Consider the following 16,443-nt stretch of genomic DNA (forward strand, 5'->3'; position numbering starts at 1 on the left):
ATTTTCTTCCGTTGCTACTCGCTGAAATTTGTTTATTTTATCAGAGTTACGCGAAGCAACGCTTACTCGTTTCCCGAAGGAGCAGCGATTTCAAGTTGTGGCACTTTGTCGTCACTGGCCTCCTCGGGGGAAACTTTTAGCTTGCGACCTCAATGTTTATTTTGTTGTTTATCAGCAGAAGGATTAATGGGAATACTATTTACTTGATGTTCGGTCGTATTTTCTTTTGAAGAGTTTGGATTACTTATGTAGTCGTCATTATCGAAAGAGAAAGTACTCTAAAAAATTCGGATATTTTGCGAACACTTTTAGCTTGTACTAGAAGGCGTACATCCTTATCGAAATGCCGAGATAGCTTATCGATGAGTTCTTCCTCATCTAAGCTTTCAGTAATATCGTATGCTAAATTTATTTTGCGGATTGCGCAGTTATATCTTGTGACTTTACCACTAGGATAATATCTCCCAAATTCAATTTCACGCATATTTCTGCGGATTTCAGTATTCCAAAATTTTTCTTTGAATAAACGCTCAAAGTCATTAAAATTGCTAATTTCTCGTTGTACAAGATCATACCAGGCAGAATTCGTACCAGCTATTGACTGGGATATTCGGCAGAGCAACTGAGCCGTATTATAATTGCTCGCTTATAAATATCTTTTGAAGTCATTTAAATACTTAATCGGATGATATTTGTAGCTCTAGTCAAACTTTGGACACGTTAATATTTGTTGCTTGAAAGTCTCGACAATAGTTTCATTGACCGTATGCTTACTATTATCATTACTTTTCGATTTATCTATCTCTACTCGGAGCTCTAAAATGTTATCTTTCATTTTATTAATAATATTATCTTTATCGCGGATAATATCGTTAAGATTTTCATCGCAACGTTCTTTTAACTGTTCAATAATTACATTTGAATTATTTAAATTAGACTTTAAAGTGGAAATCAACACTTATTGTTCATTTACTTTCCTTGTTAGTCTTTCGAGTTTATTGCAAAGTTTACTGATTGTTTCTGAAATTGTAGCAAAATCGTGAAATAATTTAGTTTGTTCGGAATCTAATTGTTTTAACTCCCCTACGACAGCTTTTTCCCATTCTCGTGTTTTTTTATCGTGATCATTTAGCTCATCCTCGAGAACCTCGTCATTCAATTCATTTAGAATTGCCTCTGAAGTTACCTCAGTCGACGTAAAAATTGAATAACGCTTATTTCCAGACATTTTGGGAGCAAGCTTAGACCACTATCTTGATCAGAGAAATGTTGAAAAAGTTAACATGTGTTAGAAATGTGCAAAAATTACTAAAAATTTGTTTTAAACAGCAAATTAATAAAAGACCATGCCATTTTCGTACGTAAGAGAGTAAGAAAACAGAAATCATTATAAAATAATCGTGCAAACTTTAAGTAATAAATAATTATGCCGCTGGAACGGGCAAATAATCTATTATGAAAGTACACATATTATGCACAAAAAACAAATCCTCATACAGGGTTCGAATATTTATCGCCGTTATGTGGCTTTCCGTCACGAATCGTGATTCTAATTCACTAATTCTCGCTCTTAATTCTTGAACTTCCTTACTCAACGCAGCATTCTTATGCTTAGCAAGTTTCGACTTTCTACTATTCGACATAACAAAAAATTTCAATACGCACGCAACAATTCAGAAATCTTTAACTCGAAACTAATTACAAAATTCAAAGAGTCCCTGTTCGGGCGCCAAATGTAACGTTTGATCTTTATCCTACGTTATGTAAATAGAAAGTTCGGACTATAAGATGTATTGATAATCGCATTGCCGAGAGCAAGCAAAAAGTTGACACGTAAAAGTACTTTGTGTTTTGATATTGTTACGATCATCGAATAGTGAACATAGTGTTATCTACGTAGTTCGCTGCTTCGACGGGCCGTTTGAAATACATCTAAGTACTGTTGCATCTATTGAGGAAAGACCCGACAGTGCCGCAACGAATACTTAGTCCAATCTCTAGGCAATATTAATTTTCAAAGAGGAGATAGACTAAGGTTGCTTTTTTTTTATAAGAAAGAGAGTCCTATGAGTTGAGCTCTTAAATTATCATATAAGAAAAGGAATAGCATGGCTAACCACTGAATAATCTTAATAATAACGATATCAGGAAATAGCTGAGTCTTTATTTTAAACAGTGCTCGCACTGCACCACCAAGGTCTTCTTGCCGTAGCGACGAGCCAATTTATACTCCCGAAAAAGGCTACTTTTTACTCTCATTTCCTGAGACATGTTTCATTATTCAGTGGTTTGCCTTGCTATTTTCTTTTCCTGTATGATTATGTAAAAGGTCTATTCTTAAGACTCTCTTTTATACGACAAAAAAGCAGTTTTAGATCATCTTTTCTCCTAATTATATTGTTGTAGCCTGGAAATTCGGCTAAAGCTTTGTTGTGGCTCTGTTTGGCCTTTCCTAGTTAGATGCAACAATTCTTAGTATTGACTTTAAGTAATATTGACTTTAAGTAGCAAATTTCGCTAAGAAGAGATTGTTGATGTTCGTGTAAGAACGTATCAATCTATACCAGTAAACCATTTAACAATTACTAGTTTTATTATTGTCAATTATATTTCTTGGTCAAATTCTTCCATATTCTCAAAAATTTAATTGACAAATCTATCTTAGAGTTCAAACTTAATTTTATAACATATTCTTATAATATCGTTACGATATTTATTTATTAAAAATAATAAAAATGTACAAAATATAAAGTTCATTGTGTACAACCATTTTATTCTCTGATCAATTTCAGTAAAATGTTTATTAATTTATTTTTCATTTTTTAGAACAATGTAATGACAAATGGATTTTCAAAGTCGAAATCTTTGATAAATTACAAAAACTAATACAGCGCTATGTTGATGCTGATGATTCTTTGGAATTACAGTGTCTTTTTGCTGTGCAAGCATACATACATAAATTGCGTCATCCTGCAGGTGAGTACACATGTCCTTTTAATAATTGATAAATTTTGAAATCTCAATTAAAGACTGTATTAATAAATTCTCATACAACATTTTCATTGAGAAAATTTTACTTTTACTGATAATTTTATTAATACATAGGTGCCACGGAAAAAATTATTGTAATGATGATACTGGTCAATATCGTAACCAACTCATTCTAAAATCTACAATAATGATAGAATATTTCTATATACACGCGCGCGCGCTCTATATGTATTAGTTATATACAAGTCATATATATGACTTATATCGTACACATACGAGTATATATTTTTTTCTTCATATATAGAGATAAGCGATTTTTAACCCCACAGCTACAACCCTTTTAGTCCCTTATTGCCTTGCCTTTACCTAAAATAATATTTTGCGTATTCATGAGTATCTAGCCAAACACGAAGTATATACTATTCGCTTTGCATTATTAATGTTATCGGTCACAAAAGTACGTAAGTACTAGGACTGTTTTTCTGTTACACTGTATAATTCGTATTAATCAGTAAACATGTTGAAGAGCACATCTTTAGACATCCGAAAAGTCATGATTGAATTATACAATCAAGAAAAAGTTTCACGTGCAATAGCTGAAATTTTAGTAATTGGAACATCGACTATGGAAACGATATAATAAATAAATTCAAGAATATTCACACTCCATAAGATAAAATAATGTCCTTGAAGATCAAGAAAAATCATTAATCGTGTTGTTAAAGTGATTAAAAGAAAGGATGTTACAGATACGAAAAAGAATGCTGCCATATTAATAGCATTGTAGGTTACAGGGCTCAAAGTTTAAGGAAATAGGGATTTAAGAGTTTGGGGCTAAGGCGTCGTAGTTTACAGTGCTCGGGGGTTATGGAAGTTCGGGTATAAACGCATGAGATTATAGCCTTGCATATGCCATATGTGCGTATCCGGGAAAATAGCAGTATCGGGACTGCTAAAATACTTGATTCGAATCAACGATATCTCGATGAAAAAAAAAGACATCTCAAATCTTAAATATGGGTTTTAAATGGTAAGAGTATACCTTTCAGATGGTTTGTCTCGTTTACAGAAAAAAAATTTTTTCCGCATTGTTATGGAACCTCAAATATACCAAAAAACTGCTTTTTTTGCCCTTTTAGATAAGGATATCTGAAAAACCTGGCGTGATGAACAAATTCTGACTCCAGATTCGAATTCTACGCAAAAATTTACTTTGGAAAAGACCTTCCGTTGGCCAACAGCAATCACAACCCCTTATTTTGTAGATTTGTGTTATGAAAGGGACTTAACTTAATGTTATTTAAGCATTATATATTTTATGAATTTCTTAATGTCTATTAAGATTAAAGACTCTTAGATATCAATATTAGGTTGTATTTCCTCACTACTTTTGAAATAAACATCATAATATGTTTAAAACTAATAAGAGAACAAAGATAAATGTGAATAGATTCAAAATTAGTATGTTTCTCTACGTGCACTTGCGCGTAAAAGTGTCCGGACAAAGATAATTTTATGTTTGAATAATGCATAAATAATACAACGTAGAAATACAAATATACCTTCGTAAAGACTTTTATTATATTATCAAGCCATGTGATTCAAACACTTATGTTTACTATTAACAAAATTTTAATCCAAAAATAATAATTTTTCCTCGTTCATAACTATCCTGCCAACTACGAATTTGACACTTATACTTAGAAAAAATGTAGTAACATGAAACTAAACAATTGCAAATGGTGTTAAACGTAACATAGTCATTAGTACTTCGTAGCTATACCCTTAGAAGCTATTACAGCATCACATTAGGGAAGCATCAATAAGTTTTATAATTTTATTATGAGAGATACTTTTTCATTCTTCTTGAACTTTTTCCCTCAAAGCAGCTTTCTTAGCATAATCTTGTGCCTCTAATCTTAATTTCAACTCTAATCATAAATATTCTAAAGAATTCAAATTTGAAGACTGACTTAATGATTTGTAACGAAAGCTCGTTCGCTATTAGTTTTTAAGGTGGGCAAGTGAGGAGCACTCGCTCATAGCAATTGAGGCGGCAAGAAGGGAAAAGGTAAAGAAATGAAACTGGTTAGGGAATTATACATACAACAAAAATTCGCATTTAAATAAATCAAAGTCACATTACACTTGAACTTCAAAACCGTACATGAACAATCGCATAATTATAAACCGCATTATAATATGAACTCTTATAATCAACTATTACAAACTCTTAACCTAATAAACACAACGGTGTTGCGAACAGGTCTTAATACTATAGAACAATAGAGAACAAAGAACAAGTTAACTAACTAATCGCGCTTACAAATCTAAACTATATACAGCACGCGTCGCCCGGCAGATGACCGCCTTGACGACGAACCGTCTTAGCCTACTTAACTAAAAGAGAAAGTCGCCCGGCGAGGGATCGCCTGGACGATTTTCTATTTGAACGATTTATGACGCCGACCTTAATTAGGGCAGGTAGCCGGCGTGTGCACGCCTTGCTACCTATCTAACGTTTACAATTACGCGCTGTACCATATCGTTAAAGAGAGAGAGAGAGAGAGAGAGAGAGAGAGAGAGAGAGAGAGAGAGACGACCTGACCTGGTGAAGGCTGCTGGCAGGAATCACTGCTGATGCTGCTGGCAGGAACTGTTGCTGAAGTTGCTGGCAGTAAATGCTGCTAATTCCGCTACAGGCAGGAAATGCTTCGGGAACTGCTGGCAGGCTCGTGGCAGGCTCGAATGTAGATTCCTCGATGCAAGGGTCGTTGGAAGTCCTTTTCGTACTGTAATCTGCACGTTGTCCTCTGCTTTCTTTGTCTGTTTAGCTCTCTTTCACGTGCGCACGCTCGGCCGTCAAACGATCCGTCTAACTCAGAATCTCGGCTCGAACTCTCTCCCCTAATCGTTCGCGCGTCGGCTCCAGCAACGCCGGCGGCTTCGCTCTCGCGAGCGGATCGCCGCGGGTCACTCGCGACGCGTCACTCTCTCTCTCTCTTCTTCTTGCTGCAGCCGCTCTCGCTCCCAATTGGCTCGTAATGATGATGCCCGGCTCAGGTGTTGGTCCTGAAATCAAGCGGTGCGAGCATCGGTATCGGTTCGTAATTTTCAAATGCTCGCCAGAGCAACAGCGAAGGAGCGAGGCTGCGAGAGAAAGAGAGAGAGAGAGAGCAAGCCAGACAGGGCCGGCTATTCTAGCTAGGACCCCGTCACAAAAGTTCCTTGATTTTGATTTTCTATAATAGTGACTGCTGGTTCATTTGGTAGATGTACTTATAATCTTGTAGCAGTATGACTTTTATTTTGTATTGTTTTACTGAAAATGTGATAACATGTCTCAACTGGTCTAACCTAAGAGGTTTCCATAAAATTGGACCATTCATCGTGTTAAATTGTATGTCCATTTTCAGGATGTCCAATCACAACTATAGCAGCATTCTGACCCTTGTATATATATTTGTATGAATATTTAACAGCTGCAATATTTAAAACAATTTCAACGTTAACATGGCAATAAAATATTTCGAGTAATTCAGGACAGTATGGCACTACCCACTGTACAATTATTAGCACATTCATAAATGGTACCAGTTCTGTTCGACGATATTGCGAGAAACCATTTTCATCCTGTGACGGAGAATCTCGGCTAGGCCGATCTCGTCCGTTTAGCTCTCGCAAATGTCCGTGCGCCTCGCCAAGCTGAGAGTGTGTACGTTTGGCACACACACTCATGCTTGGACCTTTTGTTTGCGAGGTGCTGAACACGGGCTGAGCTGACTGCTGGAGCGACGCAGATGGCGCAGAAGAAGAGAGAAAGAGAGAGAAAGAGAGAGCGCTCGAATTGCGGATCGCCGCGGAAAATTCGAGAGTCTCTGCTAGGCAATGGGCAGAGAAAGTCGCGCGCGCGGATAAACCGGAAGGTCACGGCTTTTTCCGAGTTGGCCTCGCGACCTCGCCGACGTTTTGTTCATTCCGGAGACACGCCCGGTGCGCGGACGAGTGATAGAGCGTGAGGCTGGGTCGCGCCCAGCCGTGTCCCACAAGATACCCGGCACCGGTGCGTGCGGGTAACCGGCGAGGTGCGCGGGCGAACGCGCGAGGAACTTGACGTGCTGCAGCGCCGAGCAACGAGGAGGCGGCAGAAACAACGATCAACGAGCGGGTTGAGATCGAGGCAGCAATATTGCGGAGCGAGCAAGAGGACGAGCCAGAGGACAGATAGCGGCGACAACAAATATACCAGCGATACGGTCGGGAGCACACCAGTGACGTCACGGTGCAGAGCGCTCCAGCCGTCGGAGAGGCTGAAGGTCGAGGTCGGTGCCGTACTTTTCTCTCTGTCTCTCTCTCTTGTATGTTTGGGCGTCAGTCTATGGTTGGTAGCACAGCAGACCTGCTGGCTACCCGTTAATGGCCTATCAGCGAAAAGTGTTTGTCGGGCATTGTATAATATCTAGTTTTTTTATAAGGGAATCGGCAGGCTAACCAGCCACCGATTCACCTTCGCGTTCGCGTTTGTTATTGTACCGCTCGTAGTGTGTAAGTCCGAGGTTGCCGTATTGTAATCGTTTGTTGACAATTAAAGACTAGCGTATTAATCCGCTGTCGTGTTTATTCGCCGCTGTATGACTCCTCATCCCGACTTCGAATCTGTACGCTTAACGTGTTTATGCTCGACGCGTTATTCAGTCGTGGGAACGTCTTTTGCTTCCCGAATACCCGAATAAATAATTTGTGCGGACGGCCGCGAGCAACCCAGACGGGTACGGCCGGAATTCTCCGTTACAATCCATAGTAGAATTTTGCTGGAATTCTTTTGGAAAATGTTTTGAGCATTAACCATCTTTCATGCACGAGTCACCGCATGGTCCATAAATTATATTTTTCATGACGATGTCATATAACCGTGGATTCCTTATTTTTATTGGTAATTCTGCAGATATAAATTTATCAACTATATCGGATATAGTAATTTTGAACTCTTGTTCCAATTTAATCAATAAATGCATATGCGGTAATCTCCTTTATTAGAATACAATAACATTTAAATAAGAAACAACTTTGCGGAAAAAGCTTTTTTTACAACAAAATTAAGCAAACGATCTTTTTTCAAATCAAGAACTCTAGCAACAATATCTGACCTTTCAGTTGCTTATTAATCTGAAAGCAAATTTTCTTTTATTTCTAGCCAATTTGTATTACATGTAATTGTGTGGAAAATATCTGGTTTTGCTGTCTCATTAACAATAGCCATAGCATCTTGATAACATTGTTTCATATACCCAGGTGATATTGTAAAAGATGACGGAAGAATGATAGTTTTACCTACATGACCATTAATATCATTTGCACAATTTTTCATGTAATCATGTAAACCTTTGTACGTATTAGTTCTTAAATCTTTTTGATAGTTTTTGTAATACTGAATTCTATCTTTCGATTTTTACGTAACTGTCTACTACCCATTACTGAAATAGCTTACGACCTGTCAGAATAGGATTCAACTCATTTTCTTTGATAGTCATTTAATACCTAGTATAGTCCAAATGTGTAATTCTCCGAGTATTATTTCAACGAATCATGGGTAAAATAATGGATAAAGACACGACTCAACATTAAGATCCATCGAACTAACAATTTCTAATGCCTTAGTATTTTTATTTCTTATTGTAATATATTATTCAGGTATTTCACCATCTGCAGTCGTTGAAAAAATAGCAATAACTTCGTTCCCTCTTTGGACATTATATTTATCTATCTAGGAATATTTTGACAAAGCTTCAATGATAATAATCATTGTATTTCGCAAGGAGATGAATCATTTCTCATATCCGTATTAGTTGTTGTATGCGTATTTCATCTTTCATGACTTCATAAGATTTTACAGAAATGTTTTCTTTGCGAATAATTGTATCTAAAATTGGCATCAATTGATAATCTATAAAAGGGTTTTCTTGCATTGTGTAATTTAAAGCTTCGCTTTGATGAATTATAAAAAGCTGATCGTATGAAGGATTGCCATCAACACTAGATAAAGATGTATCTATTTGATAATATATTTGGCTTTGAATTTTGAAACAGTTTGGGCTGGATCTACGCGTTTGAAAAAAAACTAAATTTGCATTGAATGAAGTGGAAGATAAAGAAAAAAAATTGATGACTTCTCATGTTCCTCGTTAAATAAAGTTGTTAGTATAGGCGGGAAATCTGGAAATCTATTTAATGTTATAGAACCATGTCCTCAGCAGTCATTGAAAGATAATCCTTTATTTGAAACTTTTTCATCTGTAAAATGTTTAGCTTGGCAATGATGGCATAAAAGGTTCGTTAATCCTAATAATCTTGCTTAACTAAATTTTCCTCTTAAATGCGATTCTGATCAGCAATATTTTGTCGATCAATTTTTCACCATTGTCGTACAACTTCTCTATCTCTATCTTTTTTGTGCCCGAGTAGTTTTTCTTTCTTTATCCATAAGCTTTCGACTATTCAACTTTCTTTATAAATTTTAATTTAATATATTAATAATACTATAATACGAGATGTATTCAAAAAGTAAGGTGAATTTTTATTTTTATGAAAAAATATTTATGTATTCATCAATATTTATGCCCCCTTCCAAGTAATCCCCCTCAGGTATAATACACTTGTACCAACGTTTTTTCCAATCCTCGAAGCATTTCTAGTAAGCACTTTCTGGTATAGCCTTGAGTTCTTCCAGTGATTTTTTCTTTATCTCCTCAATCGTTCCAAACCTCTGTCCTTTCATGGGTTTCTTGAGTTTTGGGAACAAGAAAAAGTCGCAAAGGGCCATATGCGGTGAATATGATGCCTGAAGCATGGTTTTGATTTTGGCCAAAAAATCCGACAAAAGCAACGATAAATAAGCAGATGTACTATCGTGATGCAAAATCTATGAATTGTTTTCCCACAATTCTGGAGGTTTTTTTCGTATTGCTTCTCACAAACGGCGCATAACTTCAAGGTAACACTTTTTAGAGAGCTCGTTAGTTTCGGCAGCTCTAACGAGTCACGTGACAATTACGTATATACAGGGGAGGGGTGACTTACATGTGTGCATCTCCCTCACATGTACTCGATAGCGCGCTCACTTAGTCTATAGTGCGCATCATGATATAATATATGTATGCTTGATGGTATACAGACAAATATATACATTATTTCAACAAATATTTTTGAGTTAATTCTAGCTACAATTAGTTTTTCAATGATTCTAGAAAATGCTGATAAAAGGTTAATCGGTCGACATAACGTTACCATTTCTGGTTCTTTGCCGGGTTTGGCTATTAAAACATTCTCTCCTACTTTCCACTGAGAAGGAAAATAGCAGAGACGCAAGCATGCATTCAAAACAATTGTTAGGTATCTTATTACGTCCTACTATGAAAGTAGAATATGTTCAAGCTATTCATTCTACGAGGTTATAGTTACACAGTTTTCTGATAGATCAAAAAGTTGTCATCATTCTCTTTGTCGAATAACATTTTAGAAATTCCATTATCATCTAAAGAATAAAATAAGTAATTTTTTTTTTCTAAGAAATAATTTTGTACTATTGTTAATCTGCCATTATGCTCGATTGCTTGTGAACTTTTACAACACTTTTATAGTTGTTTGAATATACAATAAAAATTTTTGTTACAAACAAAGAAGTAAAGACATGCGACTATCTAGACTGTCATTTTTTAACGTCTGCAGTACACAACATGCCTATGTCTCACTTTGATAAGCCGAGTCGATTACGATCGTATGGTGTAGAACTAGCGTTATCTTATTGGTCGTGTAGAAACACGTCAATCAAGAAAAGAAAATACATTGATACGAAAGTTACGAATTGATTCGGTATTATTTAAGTAGCTAGTCTCCACTCTTGGTCTGTCACTTCATGTTCCAGTATCCTCTGCGCGTGATCTGGAAGCAGATGGTGGACAACTCTATCAAGAACTTCCAGGCACTATGGTGGGGTTTCGCCCCTCGGCGACTAATACATTAATCTTTCGCATGATCATGCCTGTCTCAGAAATCGCGATCCAATTCCTCGCAAAAATTCTGTCTGCATTGTTTTTTAGCTGCTATGACCACAGCCTTGAGCTCTTTGCGCTTCAACTCACAGGCTGTTAATAGCACCGGGAATAGAAGCGCGTTTCTTTTGCTCTCTAATGACGTCTTCTTTTTCTTAGGCCTGCAATTTGGTCATTCCACCGATGTGTGTGTGTATACGAGTATGTGTGTGTGTGAGAGAGAGAACTATCTGTACAGTAAATGTTTATCTGTACAAAACGCGATATTTGGCCTTTTTAATCTGTCTTTCGCGTTTTACTCCAAAATTTTCAACTTTAGAGCCTATAATGTATGAAAGAAAAGTTATAGAGCGTATGATTTTCCATGGAGTTATATGGTTTAAATTTCAATAATTAGATTTTTCGCGCCTCCAAAAGCCGCGTAAACAAAAAAAATGGGGTTAAAAAATAGGACCTTTTGTTTTGCATAATTCTCATCGACGAATATTAAAAAAAGAATTAGAGATAAGCTCTTTGAATAGTTCTACTCTTTAAGAATTGAGAGCAATGAACCTGGTCTCGATACCTCTGGCAGTTACTGAGCAATTTAAATGTTGATTAAGATTTTGCAAAGGAAATATGCTTTATTTGAAACAATCTGTAGGTTTAAAAAAATTTTTCGGTGATGTCACAATTTGTTTACACAATCTATGAGATTGTAGCTACAATATGCCGTGATCAAACTATTTTTTTTAATTTTAAACCCCTTTTCTGATTTTTTGAGAAAAACGCTAAAATTTGACGTTAATAATAAATTGAATATTTCAGCGAGTTTCCATCATAATCGAAATATAAAAATGGCTATGTAAAATACTTGAAAAAAGAAATATCTTGACTCTTTGACATTAGCTTTTGATTGTTTCGACCTGAGTTAAACAATGTCAAAGTCAGCGAGTGTTACACGGCAAATGAACAACAATATAACGAAAAAAAAAAAAAAAAATACTGACGTGTTAGGTTTTTCAAGAAGTTTCCAGATCAAAGCACGGAAATAACTCAACACGCATTCTTTCGTCATAATGCATTCTCAGAGTCGAGTTGGCGCGCGGAAAATCGGCTCTTCAAAGGTAAAATCACAGTAGATAGTATGACTGTCTAAAGAGGAAAAAATGAATTGGCGAGTTCAAATTCGCCGCTTGCCTTTTATCTTCGCTTCTAATCAATAAAATATGACGTTTTTTTTTCAAATTGATACAGTAAATCTCAAGGGAATGAAATATTTAATTAGATTAATAATATTATTGTTATTTATTTAATTATTATTATTTTATTAAATGTACATATTATTACTCATTAAAGTTACAACAAATTATTGAACAAATGAAAGGTAAGTTCTTACAATAATTGTTTTTATGATAAAAAAACGTTTTAATATCCAAATATTTTGAAATGCGTATTGAAGGATAGGAAGCTATATTTTGTAGATATAAGCATTTAATAAGGGTGACGTAAATGTTGGCGCAATGTGCCAGATGCAAAGGGCTAATGTATATAATATAGACTGTTTTGGTACAGCTAGATGTGCAGCTGTGGAGCATAGCGATCATTCTAGTCCCAGACTTCGTGCGAGACGGTGCTTTTAAATTTCTTCTCAAACTAAGAATCGATTTCATCATTGGTGGCAGTGTACATTTTATTATACAGTTTTGTGTTGTGTATTTGCAGTGTACATTTTATTATACAGTTTTGTGTTGTGTGTCTTATATAGAGTGTCAGCATGAATGGTAAGCAAATAATTTTCGTTAACTTTAAAATAAGCCTGGTATTTATTTCAAATAAAATATAATTTGCATTTCTATAAAAACGCTTGAAAAAAATTGAATTTGATTATTTTTAAACAATATGTACGTCTACTTGTACCCGACGAACCGTTAGAGGCATGAGTTAAACTAGCCAAGGCAAGGAGCTAAGTAAAGCCAAGCCAAGATAAGAGCTTATACCTGAACCCAACGTACTGTTGGGGTCCATGACTCATCGTCTTCCTGGACCGAACGCACCATTATCTTAAAAATATCAAGCTTAATAGATATGTTGCAATTCAAGTTGAATTTAAAGTGATCATTAAGCATTTTTATAATGGCTATAAAAATATAATTATATATTTGTAAGAGTTCAAATCTTTTTGTTATAGCGATCAATACGATGGCTAAAGACGAAGAAACTTGTCTTCTGTGCGATACTAAAATTACAATTTTTGTTGATGTTCACCAAATCACTGGTGACACGTTGGAAAAAATGATTTCTGCTAGCAAAGAAGGAGGAGATGGAAAACACTTGAAGATCAAACAAGAACGCAATCAAGATTCATGCTAGTTGTGGCAAAACTTACACAAATCAATCGAGAATTAACCCAATATACGAGGGTCGTTTGAAAAGTCAGAGAGATGACGCTACTACTGTGTATCAAGATTATTTTTAGTTAGTGGCATAAGAGGGTGGTCCGATAAGTACTTAGCCTACAAAAAAAAAACGAATATTTTGGAAAAGTGGCGTTTTATTTTTCAACGTAGTTTCCTTTTAGTTCGATACACTTGGCCCAGCGATGCTCCAAAATAATAATAATTAAATAAATAACAACAATATTACTATTTTAATTAGATATTTCACTCTCTTGAGATTTACTATATCGATTAAACAAAAAAGTCGAATGTAATTAATTAGAATCAAAAATAAAGAACGAGCGGTGAATTTGAACTCACCGATTTATTTTTTTTCTTTGGGCAGAGTCACCTCCTTCACTGCGACTTTGCCTTCAAAGAGTCGATTTTCCGCGCGCTAACTCGACTATGAGAATTAATTATGACAAAAAGATAAGTGTTGGATTATTTCAAAAGAAGTATATTTCCTTTGCAAAATCTTAATAAACGTTTAGATTGCTGAGTAACTACCAGGGACATAGAGACCAGGTTTGTTGCTCTCAACTCGTAAAAGTAGAACTATTCAAAGAACTTATCTCTAATTTTATTTTTTATATTCGTCGATAAGAATTATGTGAAACCAAATCCCACTTTTTTGCTTACCCGACTCCTGGAGACGCGAAAAGTCTAATTTTTTAAATTTAAACCATATAACCCGATGACAAATCACACGCTCTACAACTTTTCTTATATACGAGGGTGGTCTGATAAGTACTTAGCCTACAAAAGAAAAACGAAAATTTTGGAAAAGTGGCGTTTTATTTTTCAACATAGTCTCCTTTTAGTTCGATACACTTGGCCCAGCGATGCTCCAACTTGTTTAACCCGTTTGAAAAATACGTTTCCTCGAGGTTTGAAAAGTAGGCTTCCGTGGCAGCGATTACCTCCTCATTCGACTCAAATTTCTGCCCGGCGAGTGACTTTTTCAAGTTTGGAAACAAAAAGAAGTCGCACGGAGTTAAATCTGGAGAATACGGTGGATGGGGCAGCAGTTCGTAGCCTAATTCGACCAATTTGGCCATGGCGTCGGCGGAGGTGTGAACCGGTGCGTTGTTCATGAGGTGGAAGAGCACTTTTTTCTTCGCCAAATGGGGCCGTTTTTTCTGCAATTCGACGTCGAATCGGCCCAATAATTCGGCATAGTACAACCCTGTGACCGTTTTGCCCCTCTCCAGGTAGTCGATGTAGATCACACCTTGTGAATCCCAGAAAACGGTGGCCATCTCCTTTCCGGCCGATGGGGCAGTCTTCGCCTTCTTCGGAGCACTTTCGTCGGGTAAAGTCCACTGTTTCGACTGTTCCTTGGTCTCTGGTGTATACCAGTGGATCCATGTTTCGTCGAATGTCACGAAACGACGCAGAAACTCCTTCGGATTGCGCTTAAACAGCGTCAGACACTGCTCTGAAGTTGTCTCACGGTTCTGCATGTTTTCCGGAGTGATCAGACGCGACACTCATCGCACCGACAGCTTTCTCATGCCCAAAAGTTCATGCAGGACATGACCCACGAGGTCTTTTGAGATGCCTACGATCTTAGCTATCTCGCGCACCTTCAATCGTCGATCTGCCAATACGAGATCGTGAATTTTTGTCACGTTATCCTCCGTGGTAGGCGTTTTCGGAGCACCTGGACGTGGCTCTTCAAAAATTGATGTGCGACCACGTTGAAACTCGTTAAACCAATTTTTGACGGTCGCCATCGAAGGAGAAGAGTCACCGTACACAGCATCCAAGCGCTTTTTGATTTCGCTGCGCGATTTCCCTTCCAAAAACAAGAATTGAATCACCGACCGATACTGCTCTTTTTCCATTACTCAAAAATCAACGGACACACTTGTTTTCGCACGCTCTCAAAAATAAAGTACAACTCCGATCCGGCTAAAATCTTGACAGTAACCATCGAGAAGGTTGTACTACGTGATAGAATATTTCTTTTGCGAGAGTGGCGCCATCGGGCGGTGAGGCTAAGTATTTATCGGACCACCCTCGTATCTTGGAAGAGCACACACCAAGTTTCAGCTAGATCCACCAATTACTTTGCGTTTTACATTCGTTTCAATCAAAGAAATCGAGTGGTTGTAAAAAAATGGACGAAAAAGGATTTCGTGTATTCATTAAACATGACTTTTTCAAAGGCAAAACGCCTCAGGAGATTAAACAGAAGCTTGATAAACAGTATGGTGATGTGCACCTTTGATTAGAATGGTATATAAGTGGTTTCAAAATTTTCGGAGTGGCCATATGAGCACAAAAGACGTTGAACGTTCTGGACGCCCTGTTGAGGTTACCACTTCAGAAATCATTGATAAAATCCATGATATGGTGATGGCTGACAGAAGAGTGAAGGTGCGTGAGATTGCTAGTACTGTAGGCATTTCGAGCGAACGTGTACATAATATTTTGCACCAACATTTGGACATGAAAAAGCTATCCGCTAGATGGGTGCCGCGATTGCTCACGATTGACCAATAACGAGATCGTGTAAAGTGTTGCAAGAATGGTTTGTAGCTGTTTCAGCAAAATCCGCAAGACTTTAAGCGTCGTTTCATCACTGTAGATGAAACATGGATACATCACTACACTCCTAAGACCAAAGAACAGTCTAAACAATGGCTTACCAAGGGGGAATCTACTCCGAAAAAGGCGAAGACAATTTTTTCGTCCGGGAAGGTTATGGCGATTGTCTTTTGGGATTCGCAAGGAATAATCTTCATCGACTATCTGGAAAAGGGTAAAACCATTACCGGGGAATATTATTCATCGTTATTGGATCGTTTGAAAACCGAGTTGCTAGAGAAACGTCCACGATTGGCCCACAAAAAAGTACTCTTCCACCACGACAATGCGCCAGCTCACGCCTCAGCAGTTGTGGTCGCAAAACTGATGGAGATAGGGTTCCAACTCGTTTCACTTCTCCCCTATTCTCCAGACTTGGCTCCGTCGGACTA

The 16,443-nt window shown here is 37.0% G+C and overlaps 1 protein-coding gene across 3 annotated transcripts in view; it reads left to right on the forward strand.

The window, feature by feature from the left end:
- Window positions 1–16,443, forward strand: part of LOC131675580 (eukaryotic translation initiation factor 4 gamma 3-like) — a 795,898-nt gene that overhangs the window by 768,461 nt on the left and 10,994 nt on the right. For all 3 annotated transcript variants that reach the window (XM_058954612.1, XM_058954614.1, XM_058954613.1), the window contains one exon: window positions 2,827–2,976. In XM_058954612.1, coding sequence (XP_058810595.1) covers window positions 2,827–2,976 — 150 coding nt within the window. The remainder of the gene's footprint in view (window positions 1–2,826; window positions 2,977–16,443) is intronic.

Source organism: Phymastichus coffea, unplaced genomic scaffold (genome assembly GCF_024137745.1).
Source record: "Phymastichus coffea isolate CEN01 unplaced genomic scaffold, Cenicafe_Pcof_1.1 PCOF00026, whole genome shotgun sequence".
Classification (NCBI taxonomy): domain Eukaryota; kingdom Metazoa; phylum Arthropoda; class Insecta; order Hymenoptera; family Eulophidae; genus Phymastichus; species Phymastichus coffea.